Source organism: Capra hircus, chromosome 25 (genome assembly GCF_001704415.2).
Source record: "Capra hircus breed San Clemente chromosome 25, ASM170441v1, whole genome shotgun sequence".
Lineage (NCBI taxonomy): Eukaryota > Metazoa > Chordata > Mammalia > Artiodactyla > Bovidae > Capra > Capra hircus.
In genome coordinates, this window is record NC_030832.1 from 16,568,128 (window position 1) to 16,580,444 (window position 12,317).

At 47.8% G+C, this 12,317-nt stretch overlaps 1 protein-coding gene across 3 annotated transcripts in view; it reads right to left on the reverse strand.

Moving 5' to 3' along the window:
- Window positions 6,751-12,317, reverse strand: part of SYT17 (synaptotagmin 17) — an 83,296-nt gene continuing 77,729 nt past the window's right edge. For all 3 annotated transcript variants that reach the window (XM_018040977.1, XM_018040976.1, XM_018040978.1), the window contains exon 8: window positions 6,751-8,203. In XM_018040977.1, the coding sequence (XP_017896466.1) occupies window positions 8,007-8,203 (197 nt within the window). In that variant the 3' untranslated portion in view covers window positions 6,751-8,006. The remainder of the gene's footprint in view (window positions 8,204-12,317) is intronic.

Sequence of the window (12,317 nt, forward strand, 5' to 3'; positions counted from 1 at the left end):
AATTTCTAAAAATTTGTTATCGGGGTATACAATCAGGAGATTTTAAGTGTAAGTCCAAATTTATGCACTTTGTTGAGAATCTGAAGATCTGACAATACTTAAGCCTCATTTGCTCACGGGAACAATTTCGCGGAAGTCGCTTTAGTCGTGTCTGACTCTGTGCAACCCCATAGACGGCAGCCCACCAGGCTCCTCTGTCCCTGGGATTCTCCAGGCAAGAATACTGGAGGAGGTTGCCATTTCCTTCTCCAATGTATGAAAGTGAAAAGTGAAAGTGAAGTTGCTCAGTCGTGTCTGACTCTTTGTGACCCCATGGGCTGCAGCCCACCAGGCTCCTCTGTCCATGGGATTTTCCAGGCAAGAGTACTGGAGAGGGTTGCCATTGCCTTCCCCGCAATGGACACGAGTTTGAGTAAACTCCGGGAGTTGGCGCTGGACAGGGAGGCCTGGCGTGCTGCAGTCCATGGGTCACAAAGAGTGGGACACGACTGAGCGACTGAACTGAACTGAACTGAGAGAGGGCGCCCCTTTCAGGCAGGGCCTCAGCACTTGGGCTCAGCCGGTCCCCACCTTGTCTGTGCCTGAGCCCTGGATTCCCCACAGCAAGGAGGCAGGCCAGGTGTGGCAACTCCTCCCCCGTCTTTCAGAGGTTAAAGAAGGCATTGGTAGAAGGTTCTTGATGTAGAGGAAGTGTTCAACAAAGAGAAGCAAATGTTATTGTTAGTGTACGGTTTTAGTGTGTTCAAACTTAAATGATGGTGTTTCATTGGAATCTTGTATTTATGGATGAAAGTGAAAGTGAAGTCGCTCAGTCGTGTCGGACTCTTTGCGACCTCATAGACTGTAGCCTACCAGGCTCCTCTGTCCATGGGATTTTCCAGGCAATAGTACTGGAGTGGAATGCCATTTCCTTCTCCAGGGGATCTTCCCAATCCAGGGCTTGAACCCAGGTCTCCTGCATTGTAGACAGACGCTTTACCGTCTGAGCCACCAGGGAAGTCACACATTTATGAATTGATACCTCTAAAAATCGGAGTCTTCCTGTATCCTCAGGCAAGTCACTCTGCCTCTCTGAGCCTCTCTTTCCTCCTTTATAAAATAGAAGATAATAACAGTACCTGAAAGTGTTAGTTGCTCAGTCGTGTCTGACTCTTTGCCACCCTATGGACTGTAGCCCCCAGGCTCCCTTGTCCATGGGATTATCCAGGCAAAAATACTGGAGTGGGTTGCCATTTTCTTCTCCAGGGGATCTTCCCAACCCAGAGATCGAACCCAGGCCTCCTGCACTGCAGGCAGATAATCTTGACTGTCTGAGCCACCAGGGAAGCCCCCAATAACAGTGCCTAGCTCACCAAGTTTAAATGTAATCATTTGTCTGAAATATTCAGCATAGAAGCTGGCAAATAGCAGGTGTTGAACACATGACAGCAAATTTTGCTGTGATTGTCATTGATCCTGTGCAGGTCTTTACCTGGCCTTCTTTGAACACTCCCCCCTTTCTCTCCTGAAATGCTCAGCCAGATGCCCTGACACTTTGTGTGGCTGGCATTCACGGGGCACAAACGTGTCCCAATCACTCACTTTCTCTCTGCAACACCCGGCTATGCCTGCGAGGAATAACTCAACTCGTGCCCACATAGCGTGCTTTGCCAGCCCACACAGGGCTGAAAGCCTGCCAAGGCCTGACTCACGCTAGGAGCACAGCCCAGGCCCGTTTTCAGCCACAGCAGAACTCTTGTCTACCCCTGTCTCCAAGCTTTGTGGGGGTGTGCCCCGGAGCTTGCACATTTATTCATTTAGAAATGACATGTTTATTATATGTGATATGTACATACAACTTACTGTACTAATATACCCTGTTATAAAACAGCCCTCCCTGAAATTGACTTATTTTAAAAGTTGATACAAAAACATAAACATGGAAGACAGTTGGGATGCTTTCTCCCCACTCTCCATCATCTGGTGCACTGACTGTCCTTCGGGGCCCCTGCTGTCATGTCAAACACCCTCTGTGTGAATGGACCAGGTGGACAAGGAGGGTCATCAGACACAGGCCACTGGGAATGCTTTTGAAAAGTGGAGGGTCCTTTCATTTGGCAAGTAAACCTCCTAAATGATCCGTGTTGATAGTATGTGGTGGCTGGAGATTTTGGTAAATGGGATCATGACCCTGCTCATGGAAGAAAACACGACAAGTATTTGTGACATGCTCAGCCCAGCGTGTGGTTCATGGACGTGCAGTGGTGGCATCTCCTGGGAGCTCATTAAAAGTGCATAATCTCAGGCCCCAGCCCTGACCTGCTGAATTGGAACCTGCGTTTTGACTAGATCCCCGGGGAGTCATACGTACATTCACGTTACTTTGCTCTAGACAGGGGCAAACAAACTTTCTTAAAAATTCTATTTCTTAAGAAGAATGAAGAATTCTTTTAAGAAGAATATATTTAAGGAGTACAACATGATGATGTGATATATATATATATATATATATATATATATTGAAATGATACGGCAAACTAATTAACATATCATCTCCTTTTGTGTGTGCTGAGTGCACCTGAAATCTACTCTTTGCAAATTTCCAGCATTCAGTACTGTGTTGTTAAATATAACCATCATGCTGCACCTTTGATTTCTAGACTTATTCATCCTACATAACTGCAACTTAATTTTTTTTTGTAAAGAGCCAGATAGTAGTGGCTTTGCAGGCCACAACTCTGAATCTTAGGAATGAGCCTGACTGGGTTCCAGTAAAACTTTATTTACAAAAAAGAACAGTGGGCTAGATTTGGCCTGTAGGCCATAGTTTGCACCCCCCACTCCAGACTTCAAGTTTACTGTCTAGAACATAGACAATTTATTCACTTAATATACAGGACCTTTGCTGCCATTTGGAGGTGGCAATGGCACCCCACTCCAGTACTCTTGCCTGGAAAATCCTATGGACAGAGGAGCCTGGTAGGCTGCAGTCCCATGGGGTCGCTGAGAGTCGAATACGACTGAGTGACTTCTCTTTCACTTTTCACTTTCACGCATTGGAGAAGGAAATGGCAACCCACTCCAGTGTTCTTGCCTGGAGAATCCCAGGGATGGGGGAGCCTGGTGGGCTGCCATCTATGGGGTTGCACAGAATTGGACACGACTGAAGTGACTCAGCAGCAGCAGCAGCAGCAGAGATCTCTTTGTAACACAAAATATATTTTCTGGTTTCTTAAAGACATTACTCTCCCCTCGACCCTATACATGCACACATACACCCACTGTGCTCACGGTGGCCTGCGGGTTCAGCAAAGATCTATTTCTTTCTTCCTATCATCTATCTATCATCTCCTTTAATTTCTTGCCTTTTAAAAATTGTTATTTATTTACTAGTAAGTAAAATAAAGTTCCCTGCCCCTCACCACCATTATAAAAGGGACAGTAGAGGCTAGTTTATTTCATACGTTCCAATTCAGGCATATTTGTATCTGTGTTCAAATTTCAGACCTCCTTCTGTGTGACCACACACTGATTATTTAATCCCTCTTAACTTCGGTTTCCTCATCTGAAAAATGGGAACAAATCAATACCTTCCCTCATACAAGTGCCTAGAACAATGCCTGACACGTAAGTGCTCGATACATGTTAAACTACCATGAGATCACTGTAGGACCCTCAAAAACAATGAATTGGAAGGTATAAAATTGTAGCAAAATGACTTCCCAAAAGATAACCCCCGCGACCTTCAGGGCAACGTCTTCCAGTCTTTTTTCTAGGCATAAGTTTAAAATTTTTGCTTAGTGGTGCTCATTCCTAATTATTTTAAATGGTATTTTTGACCCTGAAAAAAGGAAAGCGATCCCATTGGCAGTGGAAGACAGGCCACCCAGAAAGGAAAGGAATCAGGAGGCGTGGATGGCTGTGACACCTGTGCTTCACTGTTCTGTCTATAATCAGCAAACACTGCCCGATGCATGTCCCGTAGGAACAGCCAGCAAGCGCGGCGCGTTAAGACCTTGCCGGCATTATCCTGGCTCATCCTCATACCACCTGCAGGCTTGCGGGGTAGAAACTGTCATCCTGTTTTCAGGTGAGTCAGTCCAGCACAGTGATCAGCCACACCGACTCTGAGTTAAGTGTGTTAGGGCTGCTGCAACTAAGTTCCAGAGATGGGGTGGCTCAAATAGCCCAGCTTCACTGCCTCACAGTTCTGGAAGCCGGAAGTCCCAAGTCCAGGTGTTGGCAGAAGCGGTTCCTGGGAAGACGCTGTCCTCGGCCTGGGTCTCCAGACCTCTCTCCTTGACTTGTACATGCCGCTTTCTCCCCATGTCTCCGCACATCGTCTTCCCTCAGTGCGTGTCTGTCTCTGTGTCCTCACCTCCCCTTAATGTAAGGACACCAGTTGTATTGGATCAGGGCCCACCCTGATGACTTCATTTAACCTGAATCACCTTTAAGGAGCCCCATCTCTCAACATAGTCACACGCTGAGGTCGTAGGGGGGGTTAAGGTTTCAGTACACGAGCTTGGGGGAGATACAGTTTAGCTCACACCAGGCTCTAGAGTCAGCCAGGCCTTGCCTGGCATTCTAGCTCCACTGCTTACTCACCACTTAATCTCATGAAGCCTCAGCTTCCTCATTTATAAGAGGGAACTAACAACATCTCCCACGTGGGTTGCTGCAGGATGAAATGAGACCCTTAGCACTTGGCCTGGTGCTTGGTCAGCCCTCTGGTTATCAGGAACGAGGGTAGCAGGTGCTGGGGATGCCCCACTTGCAACCCTCAGTTACCCAAGGGCCCACGAGGCTGCCGTGGGCTGGACCACCCATGGGGACAGCTCCCCTGCTCGAGCACACCCTCCTTCTCTGCCCGGGGAGTTCTCTATGCTACCCAAGTTGGCTCAGCCGAACAGGACAGTGCTAAAGTGTCCAACACTGAACGCCAACGGGGACACCCCTCAGGCCCTGAGCAATAAGATGCAGTGGTTAAAAAGTCCAGTTTCCCTGTAGCAGTCACTCTCAAGTGTATTCTATTAATATCTGGGTCCCCAGCATGACTGAGCCCTAGCTGCCCACAATGCCAGTTAAAGCAGGCTTTGATGGTCTTCCTCCTTCCCCTGACTTATCCTTCCGTTTATGATTTCTGGGGTCATCTCCCAAATAAGCCATTACACCCAAGTCAATCCTAAAGCAAATCAGTCCTGAATATTCACTGGAAGGACTGATGTTAAAGCTGAAACTCCAATACTTAGGTCACTTGATGGGAAGAGCTGCCTCATTTGAAAAGACCCTGATGCTGGGGAAGATAGAAGGTGAGAGAAGGGCATGACAGAGGACAAGATGGTTGGATGGCATCACCGACTCGATGGACGTGAGTCTGAGTAAGCTCCAGGAACTGGTGATGGACAGGGAAGCCTGGTGTGCTGCAGTCCATGGGGTGGCAAACAGTCGGATACGACTGAGCGACTGAACTGCACTGAACTGAACCCAAGTCCTTCCCTCAACATCAGCTTTGAAAGTGCCCCATGTAAGATAATGAGGAACCTGGGGCCCAGAGTAGCTCTAAGACTTGATGAGGGTGCAGGCAGGGAGTGCTGGGCCTGAGGTCTGAACTGTGGCTTCTCTGGCTCCAAAGCCAATCACCATGTAACCTCATCTCTAGTCCTGTCTTCCCTCATTCTGTTTATTCTCATATTTCTCTCCTCTTCTGTGCAACCATGGGCAGGAAGCCGTTTTATAAAGAAGGAAAGGCTTCTCCTTTTCTCTCCTTAGGAACATAACCTAAGGCAACCTCCCTGTCTTTCCCCCTTGACCTCCACTCCAGAGCGGAAGGCACCAGAGGACCCACGAGGGGACCCTGGAAAGCCCAATGCGGCCAGGAGTGGACCCATCTCAGCCCATGAGGTTTATCTAGATCAAGCCCCTTTTACTGGGCACGGCCAATAGAAAGCTAAGTAGCCATGGCTCTTGTCCTGAACAAGTGAACAGTTTTATAGGAAAAAACTCTTCCTTTCCTCACCTGGAAAATGGGGATAACAATAGCTCCTTTGTCAAGAGGTTGTTGTGAGAATTAAATAAGGCTGTGCTGGCATTGGGCTTAGCACGCAGTAAGGCCTCAATTAGAGGTAGTTGTTGTTACAAAAGTTAAACAGAAATAAAAGCTTCTTGTGGGGAGGACAGGAAGGAGCTGTCATTTCTGTCTTGGCAATTGAAGCTGGGTCTTAATGATGAGTATGAGTTGAAATCATTAAGCTGCTGGTAACCATGATGCTCCCTGAACGGGGAAAGCCTGTCCAGGAGTGATAAACAAAGCCCTGATTACTTCATTTGAGCCCCTGGATCCAGCTATGCCTAAAGCAAGGACTCCCTCTGTGGCTTAAACAATTGGGTGTTGAGTCCCCATTGCTTGCAACAGGAGGGACCTAACATAACTCCTTATCTTCTTTTACACAAGTTCTCCTGTCAGTTGTCAGATGAATAGACCTTAATGTTTTAACTGTTCTTTCTGCCTAGACCACACACAAGTCTTACCAACAATGTCCAGCATGATTGGCCGTCTGGTTGTACCCACTGTGGCCCTCAAGTGTTCCAGCTGAGACCCTAGGTATCATGGGGCAGGGACAAGCCATCTCTGTGCCTGGTCTGAATTCTGGACCCATGAGATCTGTGAGCATGATAAACACCAGTGTTTTGAGTTTTTACACAGAGACAGTAACTGAAATACCCTCCTACCCTCCATGCCCGTGTTTATGAAGAAAAAGATAACTCAAATGCATGGCACAAATAAATAATCTTTAATTTCAATAAACAACTCTCCATTATACCAGACAATACGCTGTGAGAAAAGATACAGAAGCATCCAACAGAGAGAGAGAGAGAGATCTATTCTAACTACACTAATTTCTTAGCACGAGAGAAATGACTTTGGTTCACACACAGAACACAGTGAGACCCTCAGAGTGTGACAAGGAGGGAGACTCGGGTGGGGGGGTGGTGGGAGTGGTGGCCTTTTTATTCCATGTCCTCTGCAGGTCTTCTGGGAGTTTCAATCACCATGATTCACTCAAAAAATGTTTCGTCTGCTCTATCATATTCTATTAACTTGCTATTCACACACGCTACTGTTACTGAAGGTGGGGTCTTGACACACAAGAGGGCGGTGGGTGAAACTTCACTGACCGGCAAGGCAGACAGAAGGAGTGCTCAGGCCTGAGGTCCCGGCCAGCGCCTTGCTCACCAAGGGGACACACAGGCGCACACACACACACACGCTTACCTGAGGGCACACACGCCAGAACATCCACACACATACCCACGGGGAGTCCCCACGGAGAAGCTAACACAAGGACGGCTTCAGTGAAGCCAGGAGAGGCTTCTGACACGGGACTATTTTTTGTTGCCGTTTGGTTTCTTCAAATAGTCTAATCTATGTATCACACCCACAAAGAGGAGACAAAGTACTTACACGATGGGGCAAAGGTAGCAGGTTCGAGGAACCTCTGGGAACAGCAGACTGTTCAGGAGCCACCCAGTGGGTGCGCATTTTGGGTTTGGGGGGTCAGGCCTCCCAACACTGGCCAAAGTGAAAGCGAAGTGAAAGTGTCAGTCACTCAGTCGTGTCTGACTCTGAGACACTGGCCAGACTCTTGGAAAACTTCATCTCAGTGGAGGCTGGCACCCTCGGGGAGGTCTTTTCTCTGGCCTGAGGGTTGAAAGAGCATTTGGGGGGCAGAAGGATCCTCAAGAGCAAGCACTGCCCATAAGTCTCGGGCAGAGCCCACTCAGCTCGTGGCTGATGGATGGATGGGGCTTCTGGAAAGTTCTCAGGCCTCGCTCCTCAAGGGCGGCCAGTGTGTGATCAATAGTCAGCGTCCTCCTGGTTCTGAGAGGAGCTGGGTGTGCATGGGTGTGTGTGTGTGTGTGGTGTGTGTGTGTGTGTGGATGGAACGGTATACACATATGGCATTTTTTTGGTCCTAAGTTTTCTTCCTTGTTTCCGCAGACGACAGCTGCTGTCCCCGCGGCCCTCAGGTCACCTCCAGCGAGGCAGGGGACACGCGGTCGCACTCGGCCCGGGACCGCAGGCTGTGCCACTGCTCCACGGCCGTGCGGTGGGCGCTGAGCATCCGCCGCCAGTGGTTCGATTCCGAGGGGCCGGAGGAGTACTGGCCGATGACGATCCTCCCGATGAAGTCGTTGCTGCTCTTCATGTTGTGGCCGAACACTAACCAGAGGGGCGGGGGGGGGGGGGGGGCAGAGTGTTAGTCTCCATATGCCTCGACGGCGGGCGCGAAGTCCTTGTTTTCAGGACACTGTCTCTTTTAACCCCTGAGAATCCCCGATTCCCTCCTCATCCTCCCATAAGTCCCTTGGCTGCAGCTTTTGACCTCTGACCCGGCAGCCTCACCGCGCTGCCCTCAGGGCACAACAGCCGGGTAGTCCCGGTGGAACCGCGCAGCCATCACTGGAGTGCTTGAACCGGGTTCTGAAGGCCGCACTGCTGACGCCAGGGCCTCGATAGTTCTCTGTGGGGGCAGCCTGTGCGCTGTAGGCTGTCCAGCAGCACTTCAGGCCTCTACCACCAGCTGCCATTTGCACTCCCAGCCCAGCGGTCACAATCCCCAAATCTCCACACAGGGCCCAGTATCTCCAGGGGGTCAATTCACCCCAGATAAGAACCACCTGGTTAAGCTGTAGGGCATGAGAACAGACATCCTAGGTGAATCCTAGGGCTTCCTTCATAGCTCAGTTGGTAAAGAGTCTGCCTGCAATGCAGGAGACCCTGGTTCGATTCCTGGGTCGGGAAGAGCCTTTGGAGAAGGGATAGGCTACCCACTCCAGTATTCTCGGGCTTCCCTTGTGGCTCAGCTGGTAAAGAATCCTCCTGCAATGTGAGAGACCTGGGTTTGATCCCTGGGTTGGGAAGATCCCCTGGAGAAGTTTGGAAAGGCTACCCCCTCCAGTACTCTGGCCTGGAGAATTCCATGGACTGTAGTCCATGGGGTCGCAAAGAGTGAATCCTGGCTCTGTCATTCGACAGCTCTGGGACCCCTGAGATAAGCAAAGGAGCCCCTCTGACACTAAGTTTCCTCCTCGGTTTCACGGGAATCTTAACTGCCTTAGGAGCTTGCAGTGAGATTCTGGCACTTACTGTTGTTCAGTTGCTAAGTTGTGTCCGACTCTTTGCAACCCCATGGACTGTAGCACGCCCGACTTCCCTGCCTTTCACTGTCTCCCAGAGTTTGCTCAAATTCATGTTCATTGAGTAGGTGATGCTTTCTAACCATCTCATCCTCTGCCACCCTCTTCTTAGTAAGTGCAGCCTTGACACTTAATAAGTGCTCAACAAACACTACACTGCTCTTTCAATCCTCAGTTTCTACCTGTTGACCTTCATGAAAGAGACAGGCTGCAGAGGCAAGGTTCCTGAGAGAAAGGGCTCTGGCAATTTCTTCTCCCTTTGTTGTGCTGTATGTCCCTTCAGAAGGCTGTTAATTCCCATGCAAGCTTAATTCGTGTCTTTCAAGCCTAATGAGATAGCTTGATTTATCTTCCCAGCCGAGTTCTGCCTAATTCCTTATCTGCATGTGGGGAGTCGGGGCATGCCATCTCGCTGACGGGGAAGCAGGCTGTGTTTGTCTGTGTTATAAATGAAGGACTACAGAATGGGGACTATCAAAGATTCACCCAGCGTGAGCAGAGCACAGGCGAGCAAGATCCCAGAAGGGGTGCCCGTTATCACACAAACCAGCTAAAATATGCAACCCAAAACAGACGCTGAATGCTAACAAATCTCTGTTCTCCTCTGTGGGATTCACATCAAGAATTCCAAATGGCAAAAATAAGGGGAAAAGAAGAAAAGTGGAAAAACAAAAACTCTATCCATTGTTTTAAGCCCCAAAAGGCCAAGAGTGAACTGGGCTAAGTGACATCTCCATCAACAGTGTCCCATACCTATCAGGTGCATGAACAAAAATTGGACCATGTTCATTTTTCCAACATCCGATAAAGTGGTCACTATGCATAGGTAGACCTTATTTATAGGGAAACCCTTTACAGAAGAGAAGAATTAGGACTAGAATCTTTGCTTAATAGAGGAAATTGCTGAGAAGCTCTCTGATGCATCTGAAAAAACAAACAAGTGCAACTGTTTTGAATAGGCAACATGCACGACTCTTGAATCACACCTTGTAAGGAATGGAAGGTTAAACTTTCACCAAATGAAAACAAGTTACCAGAGTCTCTTTCCCTGTAGGCCTCACATCTAAAGCAAGATATCAGGAGACCATTTCAGGCCCCATTTGGACTTTTTCCCTGGGGATAAAATGTTCTATCTTCCTCTGCCTCTCCAAAACTCAAGAATGAAAATGGAGAAACAGCCTAGCGGTTTTGCTTCTTTGGGAAGTGGTTTTAAGAAAAGAAATCTCAAATGTTCTCAGGTACTGTTGGTGAAAGAGGAAGCAGTTTCATCTTTTGGGCAGAGTATCTGCTCAAAATAAGAATGTCATTGCTTAAGACCCAGCAATTCTACCTCCAGAGATCTATCCCGTAGAATTACCTGCACAAAGGGACAAAGATACACATAAAAGAATTATCCACTGTAGCAGGGACTGACAAACTGGAGCCCTCAAGCCAAACTTGGTCTGTACCTGTTTTTTGTAAATAAAGTTTTACTAGAACCCAGTCAAATCCGTTTTTGTTCACACAATGCCTGCAGCTGCTTTTGCGCTATAGCAGCAGAGTTGAGTAGCTGCAAGAGGCCTTTAAAGCTGAAAATATTTACTACCTGGTCCTTTACAAAGACGTTTGCCAACCCCTCCTCTAGAACATCATTTATGAGCACGAAAAATGGAAACAACAGAAACACTTCATCAGCAAGTGTGACTGAGGCTGTTGATATCCTGCCCACCCTGGAGGCTACCCCTAGCCTTTGTTGCTAGCATCCTACCATGAGCGCCTGCTGCTCTCTGCCTGGGACATGCCCGTGTATGCTGACCACGTGACTTTCATAGGGGCCTGGGGCCACACAAGAGCAACTTGACCTCAGAAAAGGCTGGGGACTAGGGTCAGCCACCCGGACTGTCAGCCATGCTTGCAGGACTGACCCCTAAGCCAAATTCTAGACACAAAGCCTTCAGTGAGCTTCCCTGGTTGGTGATCCTCCGAGCATGTTGCCACACGTCGTTATTGGGAGAATGAAATGCTGTCCACATGATATTTGTAGCTCATGCCTGGTCTCTCCTGGACTCTGCCTTTTGCTGGTTTGAGTCTGTATCTTTTCACTGCTATGAACTGTAACCATGAGTATAACAGCTTTTCCAGGTTCTGTGAGTCCTGGAGGATCAGTGAGCCTGACAGTGCTCCTGCCTCCCAAGCTCCAGTTACCCACTCATGGATCATCCTTCACTGGCCTGCCTCTTTCTGGTCTCACTTGCCCAATCTCTTATCAGTATTTCCTGGGATCACCTTCCTAGTAGCCTGCTTGTACCCAAGTCTTGTCTTAGGATCAGCTTTGGGAGCACCCAGACAAAGACTGGAGAGGACTAATTAAATAATTTCTGATGTGACAATACCATGGAAACCAGCACCATGGTTAAAAATGAGACAGACCTATATATACAAGATGGAAACGTCTCCAAGACATATTGCTAGGAGACAAAATCTAGTTGCAAAATAGTATATGTAAACACAATCTCTTTTTGCTTTGGGAAAAAAAAAAAAAAGTGATATTGGGTTGGCCAAAAAGTTCATTCAGCTTCTTCCATAAGATCATATGGAAAAACCCAAATGAATATTTTGGTCAACCCAATATATAGATTAGAAAACAATATCTGGAAGACTATTCACAAAATTGTTAAGAGCAGCTCTCTCTAGGGAGGGGAAACGGAACTTTCTACTTTCTGTACTTATTATATAAGTATGTACAGTTTGAGCTTCTAACAAGAATATATAATTTTGGGGAAAAAAAAACCAAAGGAAAAAAATAAGCCTCTATTAGAGAATCTACATCGATATCAGCAGAAGGGGCAGAAGTATGAACGGAAATCTGATAGCCTACGCTTCTTATCCCAATGTGCAGAGTAACTTGGCTTGGTGACTCATTCAGCTCTTGAAGGGTGGTCGCTCTTCAGCGATTCAGCCTTTCTGAAGGGAAGCAGTCGTTGCTACGGCCATCTGAGCTAATTGGCAGGCTTCGGGACTTGCAAATCACTTGGAAAAGTTATGGCAATCTTAACAGTCTTTTAAAAGCCAAACATTTAAAATGCAAATTGCAATACCCTGAATAAAACTAATGACTTCTATCATAAACGTTGCCTGGGAGAACATCAAGTTTGCCA